The 27,773-nt window shown below is 36.6% G+C and overlaps 1 protein-coding gene, 2 long non-coding RNA genes and 1 pseudogene across 9 annotated transcripts in view; 3 read left to right on the top strand and 1 right to left on the bottom strand.

Moving 5' to 3' along the window:
- Positions 1-2,934: 2,934 nt before the first annotated feature.
- On the top strand, positions 2,935-10,003 carry LOC144304038 (uncharacterized). Its single transcript, XR_013371029.1, has 2 exons — positions 2,935-3,045; positions 9,277-10,003. It is a non-coding gene; the product is annotated as an uncharacterized LOC144304038 (long non-coding RNA).
- Positions 10,004-11,916: 1,913 nt separating this feature from the next.
- LOC144303986 (Golgi phosphoprotein 3 homolog sauron pseudogene) lies at positions 11,917-17,649 on the top strand (annotated as a pseudogene).
- Positions 17,650-17,654: 5 nt separating this feature from the next.
- On the top strand, positions 17,655-19,125 carry LOC144304041 (uncharacterized). The gene is made up of 2 exons (XR_013371030.1): positions 17,655-18,051; positions 18,569-19,125. It is a non-coding gene; the product is annotated as an uncharacterized LOC144304041 (long non-coding RNA).
- The window catches only part of LOC144304039 (rho GTPase-activating protein 20-like), a 75,327-nt gene continuing 65,283 nt past the window's right edge, over positions 17,730-27,773 (bottom strand). For 5 of the 7 annotated variants that reach the window (XM_077882478.1, XM_077882471.1, XM_077882470.1 and 2 more), the window contains one exon: positions 26,105-27,734. In XM_077882478.1, the coding sequence (XP_077738604.1) occupies positions 27,572-27,734 (163 nt within the window). In that variant the 3' untranslated portion in view covers positions 26,105-27,571. Of the gene's footprint in view, positions 17,812-23,365; positions 23,998-26,104; positions 27,735-27,773 lie in introns of those variants that run through there. The other 2 variants (XM_077882475.1, XM_077882474.1) reach the window with 2 other exon arrangements.

The following is a 27,773-nucleotide window of genomic DNA, read 5'->3' on the forward strand; positions in this document are numbered from 1 at the left end:
TGGAAGAGTATTGTGAAATGTGAATTGAGAAAACCCAGGAGCTAATACAGTGCACAAGAGAATAGATAGAAACTTTGTTGTAACTGTATGATAATGAAAATATTCCATATGCTGATTTCCATTCTAATTTCAAAATTAGGTTATAAAATGCTTTGGCAAACAAGATTTTTCTCTGAGTGTATTATCCGTTTTGTCTTCATGAAACATTCATCTCTTTCTAAATCAACCTTTAACCCTAAGAAACATTTGAACCTAGGAAGATTATCTCTTTGGTGCAAGAATTTTCCTATTAAATGATTCATTATTCAGTTTTTATTAACTGAATTTGATCAAAAACATCAAGTGCCCAAGAAGTATAATCTGTGATTTTAGATAATCTTTTAATAATCAAATACTTTTCTTTCATATGCTCATAATTAAACCCATGGTTCACTAAATGACATTAATTTTTAAATCTTCTATATTTAAATATAGAAGATTTATCTCAAATCTCTTAAGTAGTTCCTTAGTAAGGGTAAATGATATATTGGATCATGACTAGTTTCATTGTTTAGCATAACAACTTGGAAATGATTATTCAGGATTATTTTCCACCTACGAATAGGCCCCAGTGGAGATAATAAACCCTTGGATACCAGAGAGATTAATTAGTGTGATGGTCTCCAGAGGCCCTCACTGTCAGTTCTCTGCTCTATCTTGTGAGAAAGCCGTCTAAGTGAAAGCCTTCCTCTGCTTTGTGAATGTAATGTGGTTTTTCTTTTAGAAAGTGGTCACATATCCCAAGAGTCTAATTTAATGTATTTGCTGGTCAATTTGACTTTTCCTTCTCAATGTAACATAGTTCAAGGTAGAGACTCAATTCTCTAGCTGAATCTTTTCAAACTAGTGGTGCAATCATTAAAATAACAACAAATATGAAATCTGTGGTTAGGTAGACTGTAAGTTCCTTCATTGCAGATAAAACATGACTGTGAATATAGATTGTTTTCCAAATTTTATAAGACAATTTTTAAAAAGATTTTATTTATTTATTCAAGATAGACAGAGAGAGAGAGGCAGAGATACAAGCAGAGGGAGAAGGAGGCTCCATGCAGGGAGCCCAACGTGGGACCTGATCCCAGGTCTCCAGGATCACACCCTGGGCCAAAGGCAGGTGCCAAACCGCCGAGCCACCCAGAGATCCCTATAAGACAATTTTTTTGTAAAAACACTTGCAATTGCCTATTCCCAGAAAATACCATTGAGTCTGTCAAAACCATTTGTTAGTATTAAATACACACACTTGTAGATTTTTTTCACATAAAAATTAAGTATATCTCATTTTCTTTTTGCTTCCTGTTTGTAGCAATCACATTGTTTTTCTTACACTGAATATGAAATGTTTTCCTTTTATGAATTAAACAATCACCAGTAAAGTACATTTGGAGACATAGAAAGTGATCTCATATGTTTATTTTTGAGTATAAGAGAGAATTTGCAAGTGAGAGCTAAGTATTATGCCTTACTTTACAAGTTCTTGGGGCTTAATTTACCTCATCTATGAAGTTAAAAACTTGTACTAAATTATAAATCCTTGAAGAGCTGAAGGGTTAGTAATTGTTTGATTGCCATGAGCCCCTCTAAGATTAAAAATTAAAAGTTGAACAATGGATATTTAATAATCATGAAAGAATTATTAAGCACTAAATTTATGCATGACATTTAATTTCTTCAAGAAAATGTAAAAAATAAAGTCTCTTGCCTTGAATTGGCTTATATTTATAAAGAAAGAATCACACAACCAGATACATTAAAGAAGACATTCTATATATCTTGATTTTTTTCCTTCATCCAATCTATTTACTTAAGTCTCTTAGCTGGACCTTGTGCAGTGAACAGTGGATTGAAAGATGAATAAAACATAACCTCTTAGCTCAAGGAATTTGTAGTAAATATGTTTTAAAAATCACAGCAAAGGGGCTGGGTGACTCAGTTCGTTAAGGGTCTGACTTTGGCTGAGGTCATGATCTCAGGGTCCTGGGCTTGAGCCTTCCGTCAGGTTCCCCACTCAACGGAGAGTCTGCTTCTCCCTCTAACTCTCTCTCTCTGCCCCTCCTTTTACTCATACTCTCTGTTTCTCTCAAATAAATAAAATATTTTAAAAAATCACAGCAAAAACATGACCACGGAAAACAAAATATTAAATTTATAAATTTATAACTTAGGCTTTAGAACTTACCATTCCAAACTGACATGATTTCTTTATTAAATTAGCGGCTTTCAATATAAGTGCTAAAGTCTTGAATTTTCCTATTATGGCATTTCTTAATGCCATATTTTTCCTAGATTGTCAGCTTGATGAAATTAGGGACGTGTCTCTCTCTTTTTGTTTTTGTTCTTGTTTCTACACATAAGTTTATTTTATTTTATTTTATTTTTTTTAAAGATTTTATTTATTTATTTATGATAGACATAGAGAGAGAGAGAGAGAGAGAGGCAGAGACATAGGCAGAGGGAGAAGCAGGCTCCATGCACCGGGAGCCTGACGTGGGATTCGATCCCGGGTCTCCAGGATCGCGCCCCGGGCCAAAGGCAGGCGCTAAACCCCTGCACCACCCAGGGATCCCTCACATAAGTTTATTTTTAAAAAATTATGGCCTTTTTACAAAATTTTTCCTTAAATTCCAGTTAGTTAACAGTACAATACTGGTTTCAGGTGTAGAATTTAGTGATTCAACACTTAGAAACAACACCCAGTGCTTATCAGAAGTGCACTTCTCAATCCCCATCACCTATTTAACCCATCCTGCTGGGCATCTCCCCTCTGGTAACCATCATTTTGTTCTCTATGGATAAAAGTCTGTTTCTTGGTTTTCCTCTCCCTCTCCCATGTTGTTTGTTTTTTTTTTTCTTAAATTCAACACATGAATAAAATCATATGGTATTTGTCTTCTATTTAGAGTTGTGAGGCTAACACTTAGCATCATGGCTGGCATGAGAAGATGCTCAATGTGTTTACTGAAGTGAATTTAAGAGTGTAACCATGAGTTGACATTTCTTATCATGGTAAGTTTTTACTTGTCTACTTTGAAGTACAACACACATAGAGAGAAGTGCACAAAATACTAATGTGCAGCTTGATGAGTTAGGGCAAAGTAACACCTGTATAACGACCACTAAGGAAAAAGGAAAGATCATTGTCCTTTCTCAATCCTTACTCCCTCCTTCCTTCCAAGAAGCCACTATTCTGAATTCTTACACTGTCTGCTATGGCCCCAAGGCTGTCAAAAGCACTGCTCAGCTTCTAATCACCTTTAAGAGAATCAGGAGACACTACAGTGGAAAATGCTAGACTCCCCTCCTGTGTTTCTTTCTTCTCCTGTTTCTTAGTCCTTAACATTTGGTCTACCACAGCTGGAAATTCATAACAATACTTTAAATAAAGAATAGAAGTCATATTGAAAATTATAGCTGCTTTTTACAACAGAAATAAAAATAGACATGTTAATTTGTTGGTTTTCAAGTTATCTTTATTCCTATTTACCAATATTTGTTCTTCAGGTGTGATTCTTAGACTTAAATACATAAATATTGTCATATACAAAGAATGTATTCAGTCAGATGCACATGAAGTAGGTGGATTTGAATAGGTTTATGTGACAGTAAAACTATTGAGATATATTTTCTATAGAATTAGCTTTTCTTCAAGCCAAGAGGACAATATAGAAGATATGTATTTAATTGTAGATTTAGTTAAGGTTCTAATTATAAGACAGTCTTCTCCTTTCATATTTATTCCAGGGATCCCAGTCCTAGAAAATTTTTATAATAATCTAGTCACAGCTCAATATACATTGTATATATTGAGGATATATATTATATTATCTTCTTCCAACAAATTAATTTATCATAGTTATTTAAGTGTTAGTTTCTTCATAGAATATTTAAATATGATTCAATTTGGGAAGAATGTATTCACATATGCATTTTCAGGACCACAGACTTAGGAAAAACATACTTATATTTTATAATTGGACAGTAATTTCAATTATTATGTCCCTCACATTCCTGGAAATTTAATGGATACATATAGGAAGAGAACCTGGAATACACAGTATAACACTAAGACATGGATTAAATTTCTCTCAGGATCACACAGTTCTGAATGCGATTTTGTTACCTATATCAATGGCAACCTAATTTTCTTCATCTGAAGAAATTGACTTTATTCCAAGAATGAGCAGGCTTCTTTAAATGGAAATGTAAAAATAACTGTTTCTGACTAGCCTTTTATCTATACTCAGGTAATTTGAGATACTTATCATTTAGGGGTTAAATTAATTGTGGTAAAATATCTCAGATATTTTAAAGGTGTTAGTGATCCAAAATACCCATTCTTTGAAAACAAAAAAGGAATTACATGATCTGGGGAATTTGAAAAAGTTGAGTACCCAATGTCTCAACACCTGGAAATAGGACTATTGATATGTGTATACATACATACATATATTTATTTATCTATTTATTAAATTAACAAAATTTTAGAGCAGCTTTAGGTTCATTGCAAAATCAAGACAAAGATACAGAAATCTCCCATATATCCCCTGTACCTATACATGCAGAGCTTCCCACATTATCAACATACTCCACCAACGTATGCTTGTCATTACTGATAAAGGTACACTCCCACACTATTATCACTCAGAGTCCATAGTTTCCATTAGGGTTTACTCCGTGTTGCACATTCTGTGGGTTTGGACAAATGTATAATGACATGTATCCACCAATACACTATCAGACAGAGTATTCTCACTGCCTTAAAAATCCTCTGTGCTCTACCTATTATCCTTCCCTCTTCCCTAATCCCTTTCAAACAGTGATCTTTTTATTGCTTTCACAGTATTGCTTTTCTGGAAGATCATAGTTGAAATCAAATAGTATAAAGAAAGCTTTTTCAGTCTGGCTTCTTTCACTTAGTAATATGTATTTAAGGTTACTCCATGTCTTTTTGTGGATTGATAGCTTATTTATTTTTAGTACTGACTAATATTCTGTTGTCTGGATGTACCACATTTATTCATTCATTCAGCTACTGAAGGGCATCTTGGTTGTTTCCAAGTCTTGGCAGTTGTGAATAAAACTGCTATGGTAAATACCAAGGAGTGATCTTGGGTTGTATGGGAAAGTATGTTTAGTTTTGTAAGAAACTACCAGATTGCCTTCCAAAGTGACTGTAACCATTTTGCATTCCCATCAGTAGTGAATCAGAGTTCCTGTTATTCTCCATCCTCTCCACCTTTTGCTTTGTCAGTGTTCCAGATTTTGGCCATTCTAATAGTTGTATACTAGTACCTTGTTGTATTAATTTGCAATTCCCTAGTGACATGTAATGTTGAGCACCTTTTCATGTGCCTGTCTGCCACCTCTATGTCTTTTCCTGGTGATGTGTCTATTAAGACTCTTTGCCCATTTTAAGATCAGATTACTGGAGCTCCTGGATGGCTCAGTTAGTTAGGTGTCTGACTCTTGATTTCGCTCAGGTCATGATCTCAGGGTCATTAGACTGAGTCCCATGTCAGGTTCTGTGCTCAATGTGGGGTCTGCTTGGGACTCTCTCTCTTTCCCTCTGCCCATCCCCCTTTCGTGCATACACGTGCTTGTACATGCTCTCTCTCTCAATAATAAAAAATAATAAAATCAGATTACCCATTTTCTTATTGTCAAGTTTTAAAAATTTTTTGTAAATTTTTGGTAACAGTACTTTATCAGATGTCAGCAGGTTTCCACAATAATAGGCTGACATTTCTATTTTCTGATAGGCTTGTACTAGTCACATTTTCCCATCCATTTCACAACACCTGATTTCTTGTCTCTGCCTGTCTATAGATGGAATGTTCTTTCAGCCAACCCTTGAATAGACCAATTCCTACTTTGAATAGGGTAAGACTAGATTCAGATCTAATTTCTCCTACCTTCAAGCAGGCTGAGGTCTCTATATGTTATGCTCCAATCCTATTCACTTTCCTCATACTTATTTACTACACTGAGCTAAATAGCTCTGTCAGTTTTCTGTGGACAAGGAACGATTTCTTATTAATTATATCCACTAACAATTATCCCAGGGGTAGTACATGGCAGATGCTCAATAATATACGTATACTGAATGCTTGATTTAAAATAGAGCTACTGAAAACTGACAAAATCTGGGTGATCTTGAAATGTCTAAATCTCCCTCAGATTATTTCTGGTACTAAAAAAGATAGACTAGTAGCTTGTGATTTCAGTGACAAACCTGGAGCCTAAGCATAATTTGTCTTATTTCTTCCAAATAAGGACAAGTAAGGTGGGACATTTCTTTGTTTCTTTTTCTTTTATGTTTATGTTTCAATTCATTTTGAATCCCTGAGTAGCACGGAGAAAGTAATTTGAAGTGGGTTATATACTTTTTCATCTATTTTTATTCTTTTTATTACATTTCAACCAAACATTTTTTTCTCCCTTTATGGAATTAAAATAATTATACAATTACAAAGCAGAGAGTGAAGTAAAGCAATATTTATTTTCACTACCTACTATGCCTCAGGCTCTTAGCAAAGTACTCTGATTCCATTATCTAGTTTAATTTTCATGATAGCCCTAAGAGGGAGGCAAGATTTTAAGATTTAGAACAAAAACAAAACAAAAACCTGAAGCACAACTGTGGTATTCTTAGTGTAGGTGCTGTCTTCCTTATTAGAGAAATGTGATCCGTGGCAGTCATATATTTTGCAAAAACAGAATTCTTTTAAGGCAGTGTAATAATTCTTGACAATTGTCTGGGTGGAATTACCATGAGATGGGATTTCTCACAAGGTCATTTTATTCTAAGTTTTATTAATTTTTGAGAATGAAATTTATTAAAATTTAAACAATTCAGAAACTAAGAGATTGAAAGAATAGAGATGGATGAAGATGGAAAAAGAGATAAAACTTAATTTTTTTTAGAGAGAGTTACTAGTTGGTCCTATAGTACAGTACCTGATACTCAGAGTCTTATTTAGATCTGAAATTTTGGAGGGTCAGTGGTATACACATTCAGATGTACACCCATGCACACACACACGAATGAAATATTTTGAGGGAGGGTTTAGTGGTCTGCCTATCTATTTACCTACCTACCTATCAGTTTACCTGCCCACTTACTTATGTATCACTGAAAACCTTCAATAGTATGATAACTAACATTAATAAACAATTGCTCTAAGTGAATGGAATTGAAATGGGGGATGAAACCACCAAGTCACTGCAACATTGAATAAATATTTTACTTCACCTGTCATCAATTTCTTCATTTGTACATTGAATGGCTTTAATAGATCCCCTCTGAGGACTTCTTTTACTCATTTTGTGATTTAAAAAATTTTCAGTTGTCTACATTTTGATCCAGTTGTTAATTAACAGGAATATAACTAGTTAATAGAAAAAAATCAGAAGAAAAATCTGGGCATTATCATAATCGACAAACAGGAAGATCAGTCCTTTAATAGTCAGTGAACTATGTAGTTTCTTATGAAGTCATTTTCATTCCTTTGATATTTCCATCTATTTTCATGATTTCTTTGTTTTTATATTTCTGAGCAGATTTCAGTCATATGAAACTTTAGGGATTTTTCCAAAGGAGTGTTGCAAATTCTGTTTGTGAAAAACTGCATTTAAAACTGGAATTATTAAAATTAATGTTAATCCTCTCTAGATATATTTCTCAGCAGATGGGAGAATACTTAGGCTATTAAACCTAATTCATGAATCACTATCTAGGGTAATGAGACTTTAATATTCTTTTCAATTTTTCCATTAATTCAAAGTGTCCAGGGCTTTCAGATAAGCTATTTTAGAATAATCACTATGAGATAAATAAGACTCTGTTGCTATGGAAAACTTATTTCCTAAATGTGTTTTCCCTTCTGTATTGAGATCTCTAATTCCTTTTGCCAACTCTCATAATCTTACATATCAAAATATATAAGTATTCTAATTATTAATTTTATTATTATTGGTATATAAAATATGTATCAGATTATGGTAATATTAAAAATGAAAAAGAAGGGATCCCTGGGTGGCGCAGTGGTTGAGTGTCTGCCTTCCGCCCAGGGCCTGATCCTGGAGACCCGGGATGGAATCCCACATCAGTCTCCTGGTGCATGGAGCCTGCTTCTCCCTCTGCCTGTGTCTCTGCCTCTCTCTCTCCCTCTCTGTGTCTCGAATGAATAAATAAATAAAAATCTTAAAAAAAAAAAAAAAACCAAACAGATGAATGTACTATTATTTTTTAAAGATTTTATTTATTTATTCATGAGAGACACACAGAGAGAGAGGCACAGACACAGGCAGAGGGAGAAGCAGGATCCATGCAGGGAGCCCGATGCGGGACTTGATTCTGGGACTCTGGAATCATGCCCTGAGCGGAAGGGAGACACTCAACCCCTGAGCCATTCAGGCATTCCTGAATGTACCTTTAAAAGGTGACACGTAGAATTATATATATTTCTTACCTGCCAATTATACAGTATGAATAGTTTCCAAAAATACAGCCAGAAGATTGAACGTAATTTTTTTGAGGATAATTTGACAATTGGTGGATTTGGTAAACTGAAATAGCCTCCCAATAAAAATTCCATAAAAAATTTGGAAACCATTTATCTGATAAAGGGTTAAGAACCCTAATATATGAGGAACTCCCACAACTCAATAGCAAAACAAAAACAAGCAAAAAATCTGATTTAAAAATAGACAAGAGATCTGATATTTTTCCAAAGAAGACATACAGATAGCCAACAAGCCACATGAAAAGATGCTCAACATCACTAGTCATTAGATAAATGCAAATCAAAACCACAATGAGATATCATCTCATGCCTGTTATAATGGCTATTATCAAAAAGACAGGATATAATAAATGCTGGCAAGGATGTGGAGAAAAGGCAATGTTTGTGGCTATTGGTGAAAATGTAAATTGGTATAGCCACTATGGAAAACCCCCACTGTCGATGTTTCTTGAAAAATTAAAAATAAAACTACCATATCATCCAAGAATTCCACTTCTGAACATTTATCTGAAGAAAATGAAAGCAGCGTATCTGCACTCTCATATTTATCACAGCATTATTTATAGTAGCCAAGACGTAGAAACATCCTAAATGTCTAACAATGGACAAATAAAAAAAGAAAATGTAGTGCATGTATATTGTGTATATATACACGTATATTCCATATATAATAATGGATTATTTTTTTTTAATTTTTATTTATTTATGATAGTCACACCACAGAGAGAGAGAGAGAGGCAGAGACACAGGCAGAGGGAGAAGCAGGCTCCATGCACCGGGAGCCCGACGTGGGATTCGATCCCGGATCTCCAGGATCGCGCCCTGGGCCAAAGGCAGGCGCCGAACCGCTGCGCCACCCAGGGATCCCTAATAATGGATTATTAATCAGCCATGAGAAAAACCAAAGAAAATCCTGCCCATTGTGACAGCATTGATGAAATTGAAGGTATTATGCTAAGCAAAATAAATCAGAGAAAGACAAATACTGTATATTACTTACATGTGGAATCCAAAAAATAAAAATAAAAAAGAACTCATAGGAGCAGAGAATATAACAGTAGTTGCCAATGGCCAAGAATTGGGAGAAATGAAGAGATATTGTTCAAAGTATACAAACTTCCAGTTTTAAGATGAATATGTTCTGGGGATCTAACGTATACCAGTTATAATCATAGCTGATGACATTGTACTGTATACTTGCAAGTTGCTAAGAGACTAGTTCTTAAATATTCTCATCATAACAACCACCACCACCATAACAATAACAACAAAATGGTAATTATGTGAGATGAAGGATGTGTTAACTAACTATTGTGGTAAATATTTTGCCATATATACATGTATCAAATCAAATTGTCAACCTTAAACTTATACAATGTTATATGTCAATTAAATATCAATAAACCTGGAAAAATACTAATTGAAAAGAATTTTACATACCCCAAGTTATGGACTGGATGTTTTTGTTCCCTCAAAATTCATATGTTGAAATCCTAACTTCCAGTGTAATATTAGAAGGTTGAACCTTTGGGAAGTGATTAGATCATGAGGATGGCACCCACATGAATGGGATTAGTGCTTATATAAAGAGACTCCAGAGAGCTCCCTTCCTATCTGGGGACACAGCAAGAATACATTCGTCTGTGAACCAGGAGGTGGGCTCTCACTAGATAACAAATCTGCTAATGCCTTGCTCTTGGACTTTCCAGCTCCAGAACTGTGAGAAATAAATGTTGTTGTTTAAGCTACCCAGTCAATGATATTTTCATTATAGCAGCCCCAAAAGACTAAGACATCTTCTACCACAAAGACATCTTCTTGGGGATCTTCACAAGGTCAGACCACAATTTGAAAATCAACTTTGAGGGTTTGATTATAGGACTGGACTAAAAAAAGTACAGCTATGTGCCACATAGAAGAAAAATGTCTAACATAAGGATAAGTTGAAACTGCAAGGAAAAATAAATTTTAAAAAGAAAGTACAAGGAAAGACGAATAAATATGTGTATGTTAGCGTCATGCTAGGTAGGCTTTAAGGCAAAATGCATTATTGCAGATTAGATAACAATATTATACTATTTTCCAGGAACATACAACAATCCTAAACTTATAATGTACCTAATAAAATAGCCTCAATATATATAGTGACAAAAGTGATAAATACATAACCAGAGTGAAATATGTTTACACATAATCTCTAAGTGATTGCTAGTTTCTCAGACAAGTGAACAACAAAATAAACAAGCTTGTTCTAATTGACCTAGTGATGTGCTGACACTCTTATTACTAATGCCAGATATTTTGTAAAGTATAAGAGTTGAACCTTCATAAAGTTGAAGGTTAAAAGTGTGGGCTCTTACAGTCTTATGTTCCTACTTCCTAATAAAGTTTGAAGTAATTTAGGCACTCTAGGATTCTTACCTAACTCTTTTGAGCTAGTAGGGTACTTTATGGCACTATTTAGGAAATACCCCTTAGGTGACTCCTGCAAAGATGCTCTACTTATTCAAATGTCATGCTTGCTCCTAATGAGGAATGGTAAGGGACCTTCTCCTTTCCCTTGGAAAGGAGAGAGAACATGGAAAGAGAGAAATTAATTTGTCTTTATCTGAATCAGATAATTTATTAGGCATTATTTTAATATTTTATCTGCATACCCCTCAGTTAAGACTTAACCCATAACTTAATTGGAAGTTTTAACACATTGAAGAAAAAGGACTATCATGCAAAGAATAACATGCCTCTTTTAGGAAAGGAAAATTCATAATGTATATTTGCCTGCTGTGTTCCTAGTACTCACCAGGAAAAACTTACCTTGGTCAATATGTGTGATTATGTAGCCCTTGCTACATACCAGTGGGATAGCTTGAAAGCAAGCCATCAAGAGGAGACAATTAACTTACTTTGCTCTGATTCCTTGCTTTTTGTGCATATAATTTGGCATCTTGAGTAGACTTTACCTATAGGAAAACTATTTACTAATCAAGGAACACAAGTCATAATTGTATTGTCCTCAGAAAAATACAAATAGCATCATTTTTTTTTAATGCCACTTGCTTCACCATCTGGTTAATTGTGAGTTAGCTCTCCAGCTCTGTTGTGATTCCTTCTGGATGTGCCAGAATTTTTTTCTTTCGGCTTTTTAAGTTTTTGCTTTAATTCCAATTAGTTGACATATAGTTTTATGTTATAGATGTACCAGAAATTAAATATGCAGACCTCCTAACCTCAGCCAGAATGAGAGGACAGCCCTAAGGTCCTACTGACTGCATGGACCTATGGGAATCCAACAGATTCCTAAGAAACAATTGACCTCAATGTCCTATGTTCCATTTTCACTGCAACACTGATTATGCCCCAGGTATGAGCATGCTCTGGCTCATCTTGTGTTTGGTCACTGGATGAGAATAAATCAGTACCTTTTCCTTCCCTACTACATTATTGGGTACAGCAGAGTATTCTAAGGTGAAATAAAAATATCTGGGCCCTTAAACAGTTTCTGGTGTAGCAAGGATTAAACAAGGAAGTAATAGTACAAGACAAAATTATTGCAAGGAATCTATAAGGGATACAGAAAATGGGTATGTGGTTCAAAAATAGAAATCACCTCTGCTTGAGAGGAAAGGCTTAATGGGCTAGGTAGTCTGTAAAACAACCTTTATAAATTGTGACTGCTAAAGTGACATTTTCAATACCCAAATCTGTTTAGAAAAAAAACCTACTTTTTCCCAACATATTCTCCACCCCACCCCCCCCCAACATATTCTTAAAAGCCTTTGGTGGCTTGGAACATTTTAGGAACAACAGCTAAAATATTTAGCATGCCTGCCTCTCTGACTTTATCTTCTCTTGTACTCTCTGCATTCCGGCTACCTAGGCCTTCTTTTGGCTCCTGTACAATGTCATGCTCCCTCCCTTTAAGGTCTCTGTACATTCCACTGCCTCTGCCTCAAACCCATTCCACTACCATGTCAGTTGTATTTCCTATTTGGGTCCTAAGATCCTCTTAATTTCAGTTCAAAATTTATTTTCTCAGATAAAATCACCTTGTTACATTGTGTGTGTGTGTGTGTGTGTGTGTGTGTGTGTGTGTGTGTGTGCTATTTTAAGGGTTTATTTGAGAGAGAGAGCATGAGCAGGGGGACAGGATAGAGGGAGAGGGAGGAGACTCCACTGAGCACAGGGAGCCCTTGTGGGCTTGGCTTGATCCCAAGACCCTGGGATCATGACCGGAGTCAAAGGCAGATACTTGGGATGCCTGAGTGGCTCAACAGTTGAGCATCTGCCTTTGGCTCAGGGCGTGATCCTAGAGTACCGGGATCAAGTCACACATCAGGCTACCTGCATGGAGCCTGCTTCTCCCTCTGCCTCTGCCCCTCTCTCTGTGTCTCTCATAAATAAATAAATAAATAAATAAATAAATAAATAAATAAATAAATCAAATCTTAAAAAAAAAAAAAAAAAAAAGCAGATACTTTGCAGGCCAAGCCACCCAGGTGCCCCCACTTGTGGCGTTGTAAGAGAGATCTGCTTAAATGCTGTCGTGTACCACTCTTCTTCCCAGTGCTTATGTTGGTCTGATTCATAGTTCTAATTTCATGTGTACCTGCATAACTACTTGATTACAGTCTCAACCTAAATACTCTAGACTGTAAATTAAAAAGGAACAGGAGGGGATCCCTGGGTGGCGCAGCGGTTTGGCGCCTGCCTTTGGCCCAGGGCGCGATCCTGGAGACCCGGGATCGAATCCCACATCGGGCTCCCGGTGCATGGAGCCTGCTTCTCCCTCTGCCTGTGTCTCTGCCTCTCTCTCTCTCACTGTGTGCCTATCATAAATAAATTTAAAAAAAAATGTTTAAAAAAAAAAAATAAAAAAAAAAAATAAAAAGGAACAGGAACTTACCTGCTTTTTTTTTTTAAAGCATTGAGTGCTTACCACCTTGCATACAGTCACACACCACCTGATACATGGTAACTGTGATAAATATTTGTTGAATAAATGACAAAAGCAAAAAAGATGTTTCATATTGTGAGCACAGCACAGATCAAAATGCAGCAGTGAAAAGAGCTGCCCAAGTTCAAGGACACAAGAAATTATGTTTAAATGGCACCTATTTTATTACTGAGCTACAGGTTATATGGGAACCAATCCCCACTAAAAACAACTCCATTACTATTGACTAGACGCTCCACAACAAAAATGGTTATTGTTTATCAAGTGATGAAAAAAGTGTGACAAAAGTTAATAAGATAGAGAAAAATTAATAATGTTTAAAAAGTATTTGTTAATTATACAAAATATGGTCAACACCAGGTACTACAGCAAAACCAAAAGCCTTGACGGAAATGAACAAAACAACTTGTCTGAGTGTGCAATTACATTGTTAGGCTTTCAGAAAGAATTGTGATCTTGGAGAAAATCACAGGTAGCTGTATTTTAAAAATTTTTTTGATGTAAAATTTATATGCAGTGAAATACACCGATCTTAAGTGTACAGTTTGGAGAGTTTTGACAAATTCATGACTCTCATCCACACCATTTTCAAGATGTAAATATTTTCCCTCATCCCAGAAAGTTTCTTCATGTTCCTTTCCAGTCAACCCCCTTTCCGACAGGAAACTACTGCTGTGAAATCTAAAACCATAGAGTAGTTTGCCATTTCTAGATTTTCGTATAACTGAAGTTATACACTAAATGTATGTAATTGTGTGTCTGGTTTTTCTTGCTGATCTTAAAGTTTTGGAGATGCATTCATATTGTTGTATACATCAGCTGTTCTTTGTATTGCTTAACAGTGTTCTGTTGCCTGATATACATCACTAATAAGACAGTGGGGTTTTTTATTATTATGTATATTACGGTTTTATATTTCATTTTCAAGTTATTCATTGCTAAAATTTAGAAAAACGACTTAGTTTTGTATTTGACTTGTATCGGTATCCTGTATGGAACCTTGTTAAATTCACTTAATAGTTGTAATGGGTATTTAGATTCCTTGGTATTTTCTATATAAAAAATTGTATCATATATAAATTGGGAGAATTTTAGTTTTTTCTTTCCAATACTTATGTTTTCTTTCTTTTTTTGCATTACTACATTGGTTAGGACCTTAAAAAAAAAATGTTGAGTGGTTGTGGTGAGAATGGACTCTCTTGCTTCTTTCCAATCCCTTTTTTTTTTAAATTTTTTATTTATTTATGATAGTCACAGAGAGAGAGAGGCAGAGACATAGACAGAGGGAGAAGCAGGCTCCATGCACCGGGAGCCCGACGTGGGATTCGATCCCGGGTCTCCAGGATCGCACCCTGGGCCAAAGGCAGGCGCTAAACCACTGCACCACCCAGGGATGCCGCTTCTTTCCAATCCTAAGGAGAAAACATTTAGTCTTTTACCATCAATAATTGTAGCTGCAGTTTTGCACAAATACCTTTGATCAGTCTATTCTTAAGGTGTTAAATTTTTTTTTATCGTGAATAAGTGTTGAATTTTTTTCAAAATCCTTTCCCTGCACCTATTGAGATGATCACGTAATTTTTCTTTTTATTTTGTTTATGTGGTTGACTATGTGAATTGATTTTCTAGTGTTGAGCTAACCTTGTTTTCCTCTGAAAAACTTCACTTGGTTGTGATATATTTGCTTTTTTATAAAAGCTAGACTTAAATTATCAATACTTTGTTATAGGTTTTTGTGTCTATATTCACGAGATACTGGTCTGTAAAATATTTACTGTTATGTTCTTACCTGGCTTTGGTATCAAGCTTTTTTAACCCTATAAAATTGCTGCCTCTCCTTCTTCCTATATTTTCTGAACAAAGGAAAGCAATGTATTTCTTCCTGATATGCTAGTATAATTTACCAGAGAGTCTAGATTGGAATTTTCTTTAAGGAAAAGTTTTCAATTACAAACTCAAATTGATATTAGGGCATTCAGATCCACTAACTTCTTACATCTTTTGGCAATTTGTGTCCTCCCCCACCAAGGAATTTTTTTTTATTTTTTTAATAATAAATTTATTTTTTATTGGTGTTCAATTTGCCAACATACAGAATAACACCCAGTGCTCATCCTGTCAAGTGCCCCCCTCAGTGCCTGTCACCCATTCACCCCACCCCGCGCCCCCCTCCCCTTCCACCACGCCTAGTTCGTTTCCCAGAGTTAGGAGTTTTTATGTTCTGTCTCCCTTTCTGGTATTTCCTACCCATTTCTTCTCCCTTCCCTTCTGTTCCCTTTCACTATATTTATATTTCCCAAATGAATGAGAACATATAATGTTTTACATCTAATCTGAGTTGTCTAGTATTTTAGCAGAAATTTTCAAGTAATATTACCTTATTATATATTTAATGTCTGCAGTTTCCCTAGTGATACACTCTTGTATTCCTCATATTAATATTTGTTTCTCCATCTCTTATTTTTGATCACTTTAGTTATGGATTATCAGTTTCATTAATCTTTTCAAAGAATCAACTTTGGCTTTGTCGGTCACCTTTACCGTTTGATTGTGTTCTATTTTTTTTTAATTTAATTTATTTGAGAGAGAGAGAGGAGAGAGAGAGAGAGAGGAGTCACAGTGGGCCAGGGAGGGCAGAGGGAGAAGCAGACTCCCCAAAGAGCAGGGAGCCTTATGTAGGACTTGATCCCAGGACCCTGGGATCATGAGCTGAGCCAAAAGCAGACGCTTAACCAACTGAGCCACCCAGGCACCCTGATTATATTCTATTTCATTGATTTCTGCTTTTATATTTATTTTCTTCCTTTTGTTTATTGGCTAAATGCAAATAAATGTTCAGTCTTCTTTTTATAGCCTTCAGTCTTCTCTTCTAACCTAGAGCCCTACCTTTCCCTTCACTACGGTAGTTAGTATCATACAACTTTGGACCTGTGGTGGTTTCATCATCGCTCAAGTCAAAATAGTTTGTAATCATTGTGTGTTTTCTTTTTGAAACCATGGATTCTTTAGAAATATATTGCTTAATTTTAAAATACTTTGATATTGTCGTCATAGCTTTGTGTTAATTAATTTTAAATTTAGTTTTGGCCGCCGCCTGGAGCCCGGCTCCCCGGGCTGCGGCGGCGCGAGCGGGGAGCGCCCTCGGCCTGGCCCCGCCGGCAGCCGCCCGCCCTCCTCGCGCCGCGCGTCTCCCCGGGACTCCCCCGGCCCGGCTGCCCCCCGCCCGGCTGCCCCCGGCCCGGCTGCCGACCGACTGCGCCGCGGCGCCCGCGGGATTTGACCCGGAAGGCCCTGCGGCGGGGGCGAGGGGGAGGCCCGGCAGGTCCCGCGGCCCTCGCGCGCGGCGTCCCGGCGGGAACCCTGGCCTCGCCGGCCCAGCGCAGCTCGGGCCTGGTGCGGCGGCGCCGCCAAGGAGCGGGTTGGAGGCGGCGGCGAGGACGACCGCGGAGCCGCCGCGAGGAGCAGGAGCACGACAAGGGCGACTCAAGGAGACCCGGCCGACCCCGAGGGAGGAGGTGCCCCTGCGGGCCTCAAGGACCCAGAGGGTTGCACATCCTTTTGGAATGACGTTTGATGACGTCATCCGGATGACGTGGCTGCCTGTAGATTGAATTAGCACTAGAGGCTGTGGAACGAGAAGAAGAGTCTGTTAACGAGAAAGGCGATCTGCGAGTCAGATGCTCCAACGGGGGGTGTTCTCGATGGAGCCCTGGGGCATGTTCAGGAGACTCCACCTCCAGGAACGGTCCAGAACTGGGTTGAATTACTTAGAGGCAGGCCTGGAATCCATTAAAGTTCAATTAATTGAGAAATGTGCGGGATCGGTAAGCTACAAACCTGGTGGAGAAGGGCGGATTGACCACAGAGAAGCAGAACTTCCTACTTTTTGCCGTGACGACACATCCACTCACCACCACCAAGATTAAGTAGCGCGTCATCGAGAAGGTACAGGAAGCTGTTGTCGACAAATTCGAGAATGACCCTCAGCGTGTGGACAAGCGCTCGCGGCCCTCATCGGCCTGGCGCGGGCCCCCGCACCCCCGGAGAATGCTTTCGGCCCTTCCGGAGGGGCGGCGCGATTCAGCCCCCACGACTGCGGCAGCTCCTTGCCTTCGTGCTGGCAGCGTCCACCTTTCCGCCATGTAAACCAGCAGTTTTTCTTCTATTGACTTATGGTTTTCTGCAATTTGTATTTTCCACACTATAACTGGCTTTTGTTTTATGAAATGGTGGATGGCTTTTTCTTTTTTGTATGTATGCAGGATTCTGCTGGTACGAGAGGCCTTCCTCTTTCTGTTAAAAAAACAAAAAACAGTTTTACTGCCATATTGGCAATCCATTCCTTGTTGCCATTCTCACTGTTCACCTGTTTTGGGTTTCTGGTATGCTTTGACTTTCAGATAACTCCAGTCGCCTCACACGCACATCTTTTGGATTACCTCCGGTTTGAGGTTTTCCCACGTGTGCATGTACATCTAGCATTCTGCCTACAATCCAGACAGAAGTCACAAAAAGGCCTTTAACTCACCACAGGTAAATATCTGTATCTATTAGGACATTTTATACATAGACCTCAGTTGAGATGTATACTTAGCAAAATTATTTTTAAATTGAAACACAGTAAGTAATATAAAATGCCCCTTGGATTTTGTTTCCCATGTAAATCTATTGTATTATTATACTTGATGTGATTTTAACTATTAAATCATAAAGGTCCAGTTGTTTCACAAAGCCAGTTTGGGATGGGCTGCATTCCAGTTATGCTGTATATAGTTTGAATTATATATAAATTGCCCCTTCTGGCCACTCCTGCCTCCGTCTTAGTATTTTGCAAGATTTAATTAGTTGTACACCTGGTGCCCCTCACTTGCTTCCGTCAATATTGTTTGATGACAAAACAGAACACTCATCATTGAAGGAAAGCGAAAAGATGTGTTTGGTCCCAAGAGTTTTTGAGCTGTGCCATTTGTGGTACTCTTTGCCTATGCATCTCCTTTTGGAATTATTTTTGGTCTTAACTGTTTTCTTTTTTTTTTAATCATATCTGTAGGGAAGAGGCTTGTGACCAGTACTAATCGTGAGTACAGTTTTTTTCTATCCACAAGTAAATCAATGTCTGCTTTTAAATGTCATTTATCTACTTATACTTTCTTGGGGGAAAAAATCAAATGTCAATTTTAGCAGATGTTGCATGTAAATTGTTAGCAAGTAATGACTACAACTCAGATGATTAAGAATTTTGTAACAGAAAGCTCTGCTATGTTTTAATTTTTCTATACAATTATGATGCTTAGCACATTGTAAGAATATAAACCTTTGCTTTTTAAAGTTTATTTTTACTATTTCTTTATCACTGTTTATGGTATCAGCATTGGTTTCATAATGCAAATACTATATATTGAACAATTAAATGTCAAAATTTTTATTACCATAGTTCATGCTAGTAGTGGGGCTTTCAGGTGTTTAGAGATTTTTTTGGTTAACATTCAATGCAAAAGTACTAGATGGTGTTATAACTTTAGAATTGAATTTTAAGGGATTCCCTAATATGTATACTATCTTTTTATCTGAAGTAATAAATAAACTATGATCTTGAAAGTGCCTGAATCAGAAAAAAAATTTTTTTTAATTTAATTTTATTATGGTCAGAAAACATACTCTAGCTGATTTCAATTCTAATATATTTATTGAGACTTCATTCTTTTTGCCCAAGACATGATCTGTCTTGGTGAATGTTACATATCCACTTTAAAAGACTGTGTATTCTCTGGGTGCTGAGTATAGTATTCCATAAATGGAAATTAGATTAAATTCATTGATAATGTTACTAAATTTTTTATATTATTTGTGATTTTTCAGTTTATCAATTACTAAGCCAAAAATATTATAGTATCTAACTATACAGGTGGATTTGTCAGTGCTTCTCTTTAATTCTGTCAGTTTTTTCTTCATGTACTTTGAAACTCAGTTACTACATGCATATGAAAGAGCATCCTGATTTCTTGATGATTGACCCTTCATTATCTTGAAATGTACACATCTTTATCTCTTCATCCGTTTATAATAACTCTTTTAGAGACCTTATTTGCCAATTCCGAAGTCTAGGTCGGGCAGCCCTGGTGGCACAGCGGTTTAGCGCCACCTGCAGCCCAGGGCGTGATCCTGGAAACCCTGGATCGGGTCCCACGTCAGGCTCTCTGCACGGTGCCTGTTTCTGCCTGTGTCTCTGCTTCTCTCTCTCTTTCTCTCTCTCTCTCTGTGTCTCTATGAATGAATTAAAAAAAATCCAAAGTCTACATCATCTGGGAGATTGTGTCTTTCATCTGCTGTTTTCATAGTTAGATGTCATATTTTCTTGGGTAGATACACATCTAGTAACTTTTGATAATCTGCAGGTAATTGTGGATGTCATATTACTGAGAATCTAATTTCTTTTCTTCCTGTAAAAATCATACCACTGGGCAGTTAATTTACTATAGGATCAGCTTGATCCTGTTGAGGTTGGTTTAAGACTGTTTTTAGTTGGATTAAAAGGGCCTTAGTGTAACCCTCCTGAAGTATATGCTTCTAGGCTTTCAGCTGAATGCCCAAGATAGTCAACAAGTTCTCTCCATTGTGGATAGTTGAAATTCATTTTTTCCAGCACTGTGTTATCTCCAGAGTCATTCAACTCACAGTTACCCAGTAACTGTTCTACTCTAGTCCTTGTAAAATGTTGCTCTGTACATAGCATAAAATAGTATTTGGCACAAACTCTTTCTAGTGACTACATTGATTTCTGATATTCCTTCTCTGAACATCTTTCTCCTGTCTGGTACCTTCCAGTTAGTGTGGCAGCCCCAAGCACTGATTTGTTTCCTTCAACCTGCATGATTGCTGCTTTCTTTTTGAACTCTGCTTCCCTCCATTTCATTATGGAAAGAAGACTTCCCAGGAGAAAATCAGAGTGAATATATAGCTTACCTCGTGCATATCTTTTCTCTGAAGGACTATATCCCGTGTCTTTTTGTTGTCCAATGCCTGAAAACAATCGCTTTACATAATTTTTCCAGTTCCATAGTTATTTATGGCATTTTTTTTTATCATGACCCGACTTAAAATGCAGATAGACTTTTTCCTTTTTTTTTAGACTTTTTTTTCTATATGAAGAATTACATTACTGATTTTTTCTTTTCAAGTTTTTATTTACATTCTAGTTAGTTAACATATATGGTAAAATTGGTTTTAGGTGTAGTATTTAGTGATTCATCACTTAGGTGTAACACTCAGTGCTCATCACAACAAGTGCCCTCCTTAATACCCATTATCCATTTAGCCCGTGCCCCACCCACTACCTTCCATCAACCCTGTTTGTTCTCTATAATTTGAATCTTTTATTTTATTTTTTTATTTTTTTAACGATTTATTTATTTATTTATTCATGATAGATTTAGAGAGAGAGAGAGAGAGGCAGAGACACAGGAGGAGGGAGAAGCAGGCTCCATGCCGGGAGCCTGACGTGGGACTCCATCCCGGGACTCCGGGATCGCGCCTGGGCCAAAGGCAGACGCTAAACCGCTGAGCCACCCAGGGATCCCTAATTTGAATCTTTTATGGTTTGCTTTCCTCTCTCTTTTTCTTTCCCTTCCCCTATGTTCATCTGTTTTGTTTCTTGAATCCCACATATGAGTGAAATCATATGGTATTTGTCTTTCTTTGACTTAGTTCACCTAAAGTACTACACTCTAGCTCTATCCACATTGTTGCAGATGGCAAGATCTCACTCTTTTTGATGGCTGAGTAATATTCCATTGCACATATATACACACTATATCTTTCTTTTTTTTTTGTATTTTTTTTATTGGTGTTCGATTTGCTAACATATAGTATAACACCCAGTGCTCATCCCGTCAAGTCACACTATATCTTCTTTGTCCATCCATCATTTGATGGACATTTTGGCCTTTTATACAATTTGGCTATTGTTGATAATGCTGCTATGAACATTGGGACACATGTGCTCCTTCAAATCAGTTTTTTTTTTTTTTTTTGTATCCTTTGGTTAAATGCCTAGTAGTGTAGTTGTTGGATCATAGGATAGTGCTATTTTTAACTTTTTCAGGAACCTCCATACTGTTTCCTAGAGTGGTTGCATCAATTAGCATTCCCTCCAACAATGTAAGAGAGTTCCCCTTTTTCTGAATCCTTGCCAACATCTTCTGTTTTCCTGTGTTATAATTTTAGCCATTCTGTCATGTGTGAGGTGGTGTCTCATTATGTTTTTTTAAGATTTTATTTATTTATTCATAGACACACAGAGAGAGGCAGAGACACAGGTAGAGGGAGAAGCAGGATCCCCAGGGTCCCCAGGATCACACCCCAGGCTGCAGGTGGTGCCAAAACACTGTGCCACTGGGGCTGCCCTCATTATGGTTTTGATTTGTATTTCCCTGAGGATGAATATGTTGAGCATCATTTCATATGTCTGTTAGCCATCTGGATGTCTTCTTTTGGAAAAATGTCTGTTCATGTCTTCTGCCCATTTCTTAACTGGATAATTTGTTTTTTTGGTGCTGAGTTTGATAAGTTCTTTATAGATTTTGGATACTATCCCTTTATCTGGTATGTCATTTGCAAATATCTTCTCCCGTTCTGTAGGCTGCCTTTTAGTTTCGTTTATTGTTTCCTTTTTTTAAAGATTTAAAAAAAAAAGATTTTTAATTTATTTATTCATGAGAACAGAGAGAGAGAGAGGCACAGACACAGGTAGAGGGAGAAGCAGGCTCCATGCAGGAAGCCTGACGTGGGACTCGATTCCGGGACTCCAGGATCACCCCGGCCGAAGGCCAGCACTAAACCACTGAACCATCCAGGCTGCCCTGTTGATTGTTTCCTTTGTTAAAAAGCAGAGACTTTTTATTTTGATGAAGTCCCAATAGTTCATTTTTGCTTTTGTTTCCCTTTACTCTAGAGATGTATCAGGTAAGAAGTTGCTACAGTTGAAGTCAAAGAGGTTGCTGTCTCTGTTCTCTTGTTTGATTTCCTGTCTCAGATTTAGATCTTTCATCCATTTTGAATTTATTTTTGTGTTTGGAGTAAGAAAGTGGTCCAGTTTTCTCAATACCATTTGTTGAAGAGAATTGTCTTTTTGAATATTCTTTCCTGCTTTGTCAAAGATTAGTTGACCATATAGCTGTGGGTCCATTTCTGGGTTTTCTCTTCTGTTCCATTGACCTTTTATGCCAGTATCACACAGTCTTGATGATTATAGCTTTCTAAAATAGCTTGAAGTCCAGAATTGTGATGCCTCCAGCTTTGCTTTGCTTTGGCTATTGGAGGTCTTTTATGGTTCCATACAAATTTTCGGATTGTTTGCTCTAGCTCTGTGAAAAATGCTCATAATATTTTGATACAGATTGCATTAAATGTATAGATTGCTTAGAGTAGTATAGAAATGTTAATAATAGTTGTTTTTTTAATCCATGAGTATAGAATGTTTTTCCATTCTCGTCTAAATGGTTTCTACATTCTTTCAGAGACAACAGGTTTGTGGACTATTCTATCAAGAAAGGAGACTGGCTTTTCTGTCTCCTTTTTTTTTTTTTTTTGCTATGAAGGGAGAATTCCCTTATAAAGGATGCTTTTAGTGTCAGTTGGGTCTTTTCCAGCTGTTTCCAATTAATTGCTTGAACTCTACACTCCTTTGAATAATCCCTGTTGTGTGTGTGTGTTTTATAATCCCTGTTGTTAATTTGCTTAAAATAATACACAAATAAAATAAAGCTTATCTTTGTTTACAGTTTTTTTTTTCACAGATGCACCAATAGACTGGTAGTGTAAGACAGTACCAAGAAATCCAAAATGCTTATATTTATTTTTTTAAAAGACTTTATTTATTTATTCATCAGAGAGAGAGTGAGAGGCAGAGACACAGGCAGAGGGAGAAGCAGGCAGGGAGCCCGACGTGGGACTTGATCCTGGGTCTCCAGGATCACACCCTGGGCTGAAGGCGCGCTAAACCACTGAGCCACCTGGGCTGCCCCAAAATGCTTATATTTAAAGGCTTGCAAAATTTTGAGATGATGTAGTATTTCCACACTGATGTCTAATGTCATAAATACATACAATTCCCTTAATTTAGAAATTTACTTGTTTCTACATCTTTAGAATCTACCTACTTTTACACATTTATTAAGCTCATGTAACCCATAGGTTACAAAAAAGGTGACTCCTTGAATATTTGACTAATTATTTTCGTTGGCTGATAGGAATTTGAATGGAATATAAGATGCATAATGGGAGAGGGAACAGACTTCTGGTTGCTTAGTTGCCATACAGAATGGGGAAAATGAGCACATACCAACTTGTAGCTAATAATGTGATCTTGAATGTACTTTACCCCTGCTATTTTGATCTTCATTTGGTCCGCAGAAGTAAATTTGTACTTCATATCCAAAGTGAACTTAATTGTATGGAAAATTATTTACTCTTTCATTGGATCTAAAAAGTCAATCAAGACATATCAATATTTCATATCTCTATGAAAACAATTTTTTTCAAAAGTCTATACTAAAATAGGTAGGTTTTGGGCTGCATAGGTGGCTGAGTTTGTTAAATATCTGACTCTTGATTTCGGCTCAGATCAGGATCTCAGGGTTGTGAGATTGAGCCCCATGTTGGGGCTTGGGATGCTCTCTCTTCTTCTCCCTTTGCCCCTCCCCTGTTTTCTCTCTCTCTCTCAAAAAATAAAAATAAAATAAAATAAAACAAAATAAGTAGGTTGATTAAGTACTATTACAGTAAATTTATCCTGGACAAATATGGAAATTCTTAATTATATGTGAGGATTTACAGTAAATAATAATAAAGTAAATTTAAAAGTTTAAATTGACAGTAAATACTGCACACAGCAAAACTACAAAATTTGAATGGAGAAATTCTGATTTGATTTATGACTGCAAAAACAGTGCAAACGTGGGTATGAAAAATCAATTAATCACAGAAAAACTTCATGTAAAATGTTTATAGAAAGTAATTGATACCTGATGAATATTTTAAAACAAAATTCCAATGCAGGTATAATTCTTAATATTTACATGCATAAACAAATACCCAGGCATCCCTAGGAGTAAAACAACGGGACAAAAGGGGGACAGGCAAAGCATTTTATGCACGCGCAAAATATATCTAAAACAAGCTACATTTTTTACAGAACAGTGGTAGTTTCTAACATTTTTTTTTAGTAATATTCACTCAGTCTTCTCAGTATGGTCAAAGCTGTAGCTATTACGATAAATGCTATTAAACCTGAAAAGTGTTGAAACCAAATTATTAATATTATGATAGCTCTATCAAAGTGAATTGATAAAGAGATCTTGCTAAAAAATTACTTGCATATCTGGTACAACTACATTTTATGGTATTATTAACATTGGCAAATATTCACTTGCAAAATGTATTTGAATCCAAATCAGACTTATCTGATAGGTCCTCAACAGAGAAAATCAAGGTCCTTTCATACAAGTAGACCTTGGTAAGTTTCCAAGATTCTTTGGTAAGTTTTAAAATACAGTTGAACTTGAATCCAGTTTTGGAAAAAAAATGTTTGCCACTTCTATCTCCTTCTGCATTTCACTAGAGAGAATGTAAGAGAACCTAATATTCTACAAAACTAACATCATATGGATACAAAGTGCCAACATTCTCAAATGCAGTAAAAATTAACCTTATGTAAGTACTTAGTGGGAGGGAGATGACATGAGTGGGACTGTGCTGACAGAAAAGTATACGTGTGTCTTATATTTAAGCTCTTTAAGAAGAGAAACCATACATGGCATATTTATAATGACAGAGCCATGAAAGTGGACCCTACAGAGATTGATGTACAATTACTTCCTAATGCATATGCTGAAAAAGGAAGTTAGGTTCTGCTTTCAGGTTTGTACTCTCCTCTCAAAGCTAAGCACTAATGAGTTGTTTGTTTAAAAAGGAAGGTATTATGCTGAGTGAAATAAGTCAATCAGAGAAGGACAAACATTATATGGTCTCATTCATTTGAGGAATATAAAAAATAGTGAAAGGGAATAAGGGGGAAAGGAGAAAAAATGAGTGGGAAATATCAGAAAGGGAGACAGAACATGAGAGACTCCTAACTCTGGGAAACTAACAAGGGGTGGTAGAAAGGGAGGTGGGTGGGGGGTGGGGGTGACAGGGTGACAGGCACTGAGGGGGGCACTTGATGGGATGAGCACTGGGTGTTATGCTATATGTTGGCAAATTGAACTCCAATAAAAAATTAAAAAAAAATTTTTTTAAAGGTATTTGTCATTGTACCTACCATCCATAGGCTCACCCCATTTGAGTGTTTAAATGGCTCATACCTCAGTGTATCAGAAGAGAAATAAAATCATGTCAATCCGTTGAATAAAGTATGCCTAATCTTTCTAAACTCGTGCCAGCTCCCTCATAAACAAATGAAAAATTTTCTTTAAAAGTTCTTTCAAAAAGCAGCACACGTTTAAAAAAGATCAAATCATTCCAGTTTTACACTGATGTGTAGAAACCATTAACAGAAAAATAAGCAAATTATATATATGAAGCTTTGTGCCTACCAAAAAGATAAGAAGGAAGAAAGGACATTTAAAAGTGTGCAGAAGTCTTTTTTTTTTTTTTTTTTACAAATGGTAACATCTAATATAGGCCAGCATTTTGCACAATATTCACCTTGATGAGTGTAGATAAGAGAAAATGGAACATAATATTTTGTTCAGTCCATTTACCATTTCACAATACAGGCTAACCCATTTGTTTTTATATTCTATTAATATTTTAAATTTTGTGGTTACTTTTTATACTTTTTATGTGTTTGTTTTTTCTATAACTTATAAGTATTTCTCCAAGAATAAAACTTCTTATGTTTAACATTGTTTGTATCACTTTTACATTAGCAAAAAGCCTGATTTTGATTAGCTAGCTTCTTTACATTCTATGTTGTAGGAGGAAAATTACACCTTTTTAAAAATGCTCTGTAGATTTAGTAAAAACTGTTTCTCAGCAACTCTTGACAAATAGCAGCTGAGAGGTCCTACACGTAAATTGAGTGAAATTAAGGCACCTGTAGTCATTTGGCACAGGTAGGCAATTGTCACATTAGCTTTTACTTTCCTAGGTAATGGAGTTGATTTCATAATGCTTTATAATTCCAAATGGGGTACTGTTTGGTCTTCTGAAATCTAAACTTCCAAGATTTAAGACAGTGATGAAAAGCAAATGGTAACTTGGCTGACTTCTTTCTTTCTTTTTTTTTTTTTTAACTTGGCTGACTTCTTAGCTTTTTGTGTAGAGTATGTGTTTTGTAATGAGAACACACTAATAAACAACTTTTATCAAGATTGGCTTTAACTGTTGGTGCAGTTGGAGGATGTGAGATGGAGAGATGAGAGCCCAAGCCTCACATTTAGTGAGTGACACTCAGATTCCTTTAGTGTATGTGGGATTAGGAAGTTCTGAAAGGGTGAAGTACTACTGATTTTACTTTCAGAATTTTTGCAAGTGAGTCCACTTGCTTTGGCCTCCAGTTTTATTAGAAGTCATAAAAATGTCAATAATTGCTATTTAATATGATAAAATGAAACTTGAAACAAGGAATCAATAAAACAATGATAAGCACCTAAAGTAGTGGAAGGGTGATTCACTTGGTAAGAAAATATGCAATTTAATATTAATTTTTACTCTGAAAATTAGAGCACTTTATTCTGAATCAGGAAATCCTCGTTATGGTTGTTTCTAGTAAAGTCTGGAACCATGGAGAGTCAGTCTTTTGTGGAGGCTGGATATCATTTTACATGGCCTATCATTACAAATTAGGAGTGGGGTAATTTTTATAAAGAATAGTATTATGCAATCCTAAAAGCCTGCATCCCAAAAGAAAACATTCATTTTGTGCTATGCCCAGTGCCTTTTCCAGACTCCTGGACAGAGTCTGGCCCCATCAGTCTAAAGGAAATAAATAAATACTCATTTGACCAATACTGAAACAGAGTATCACCAAGAGCACATATTGTGTTATAAAAGTTCATCCAAGGTATCCCTGGGTGGCGCAGCGGTTTGGCGCCTGCCTTTGGCCCAGGGCGCGATCCTGGAGACCCGGGATCGAATCCCACGTCGGGCTCCTGGTGCATGGAGCCTGCTTCTCCCTCTGCCTGTGTCTCTGCCTCTCTCTCTCTCTCTCTGTGTGACTATCATAAATAAATAAAAATTAAAAAAAATAAAAAATA

Source organism: Canis aureus, chromosome 33, assembly GCF_053574225.1.
Source record: "Canis aureus isolate CA01 chromosome 33, VMU_Caureus_v.1.0, whole genome shotgun sequence".
Taxonomy (NCBI): Eukaryota; Metazoa; Chordata; class Mammalia; order Carnivora; family Canidae; genus Canis; species Canis aureus.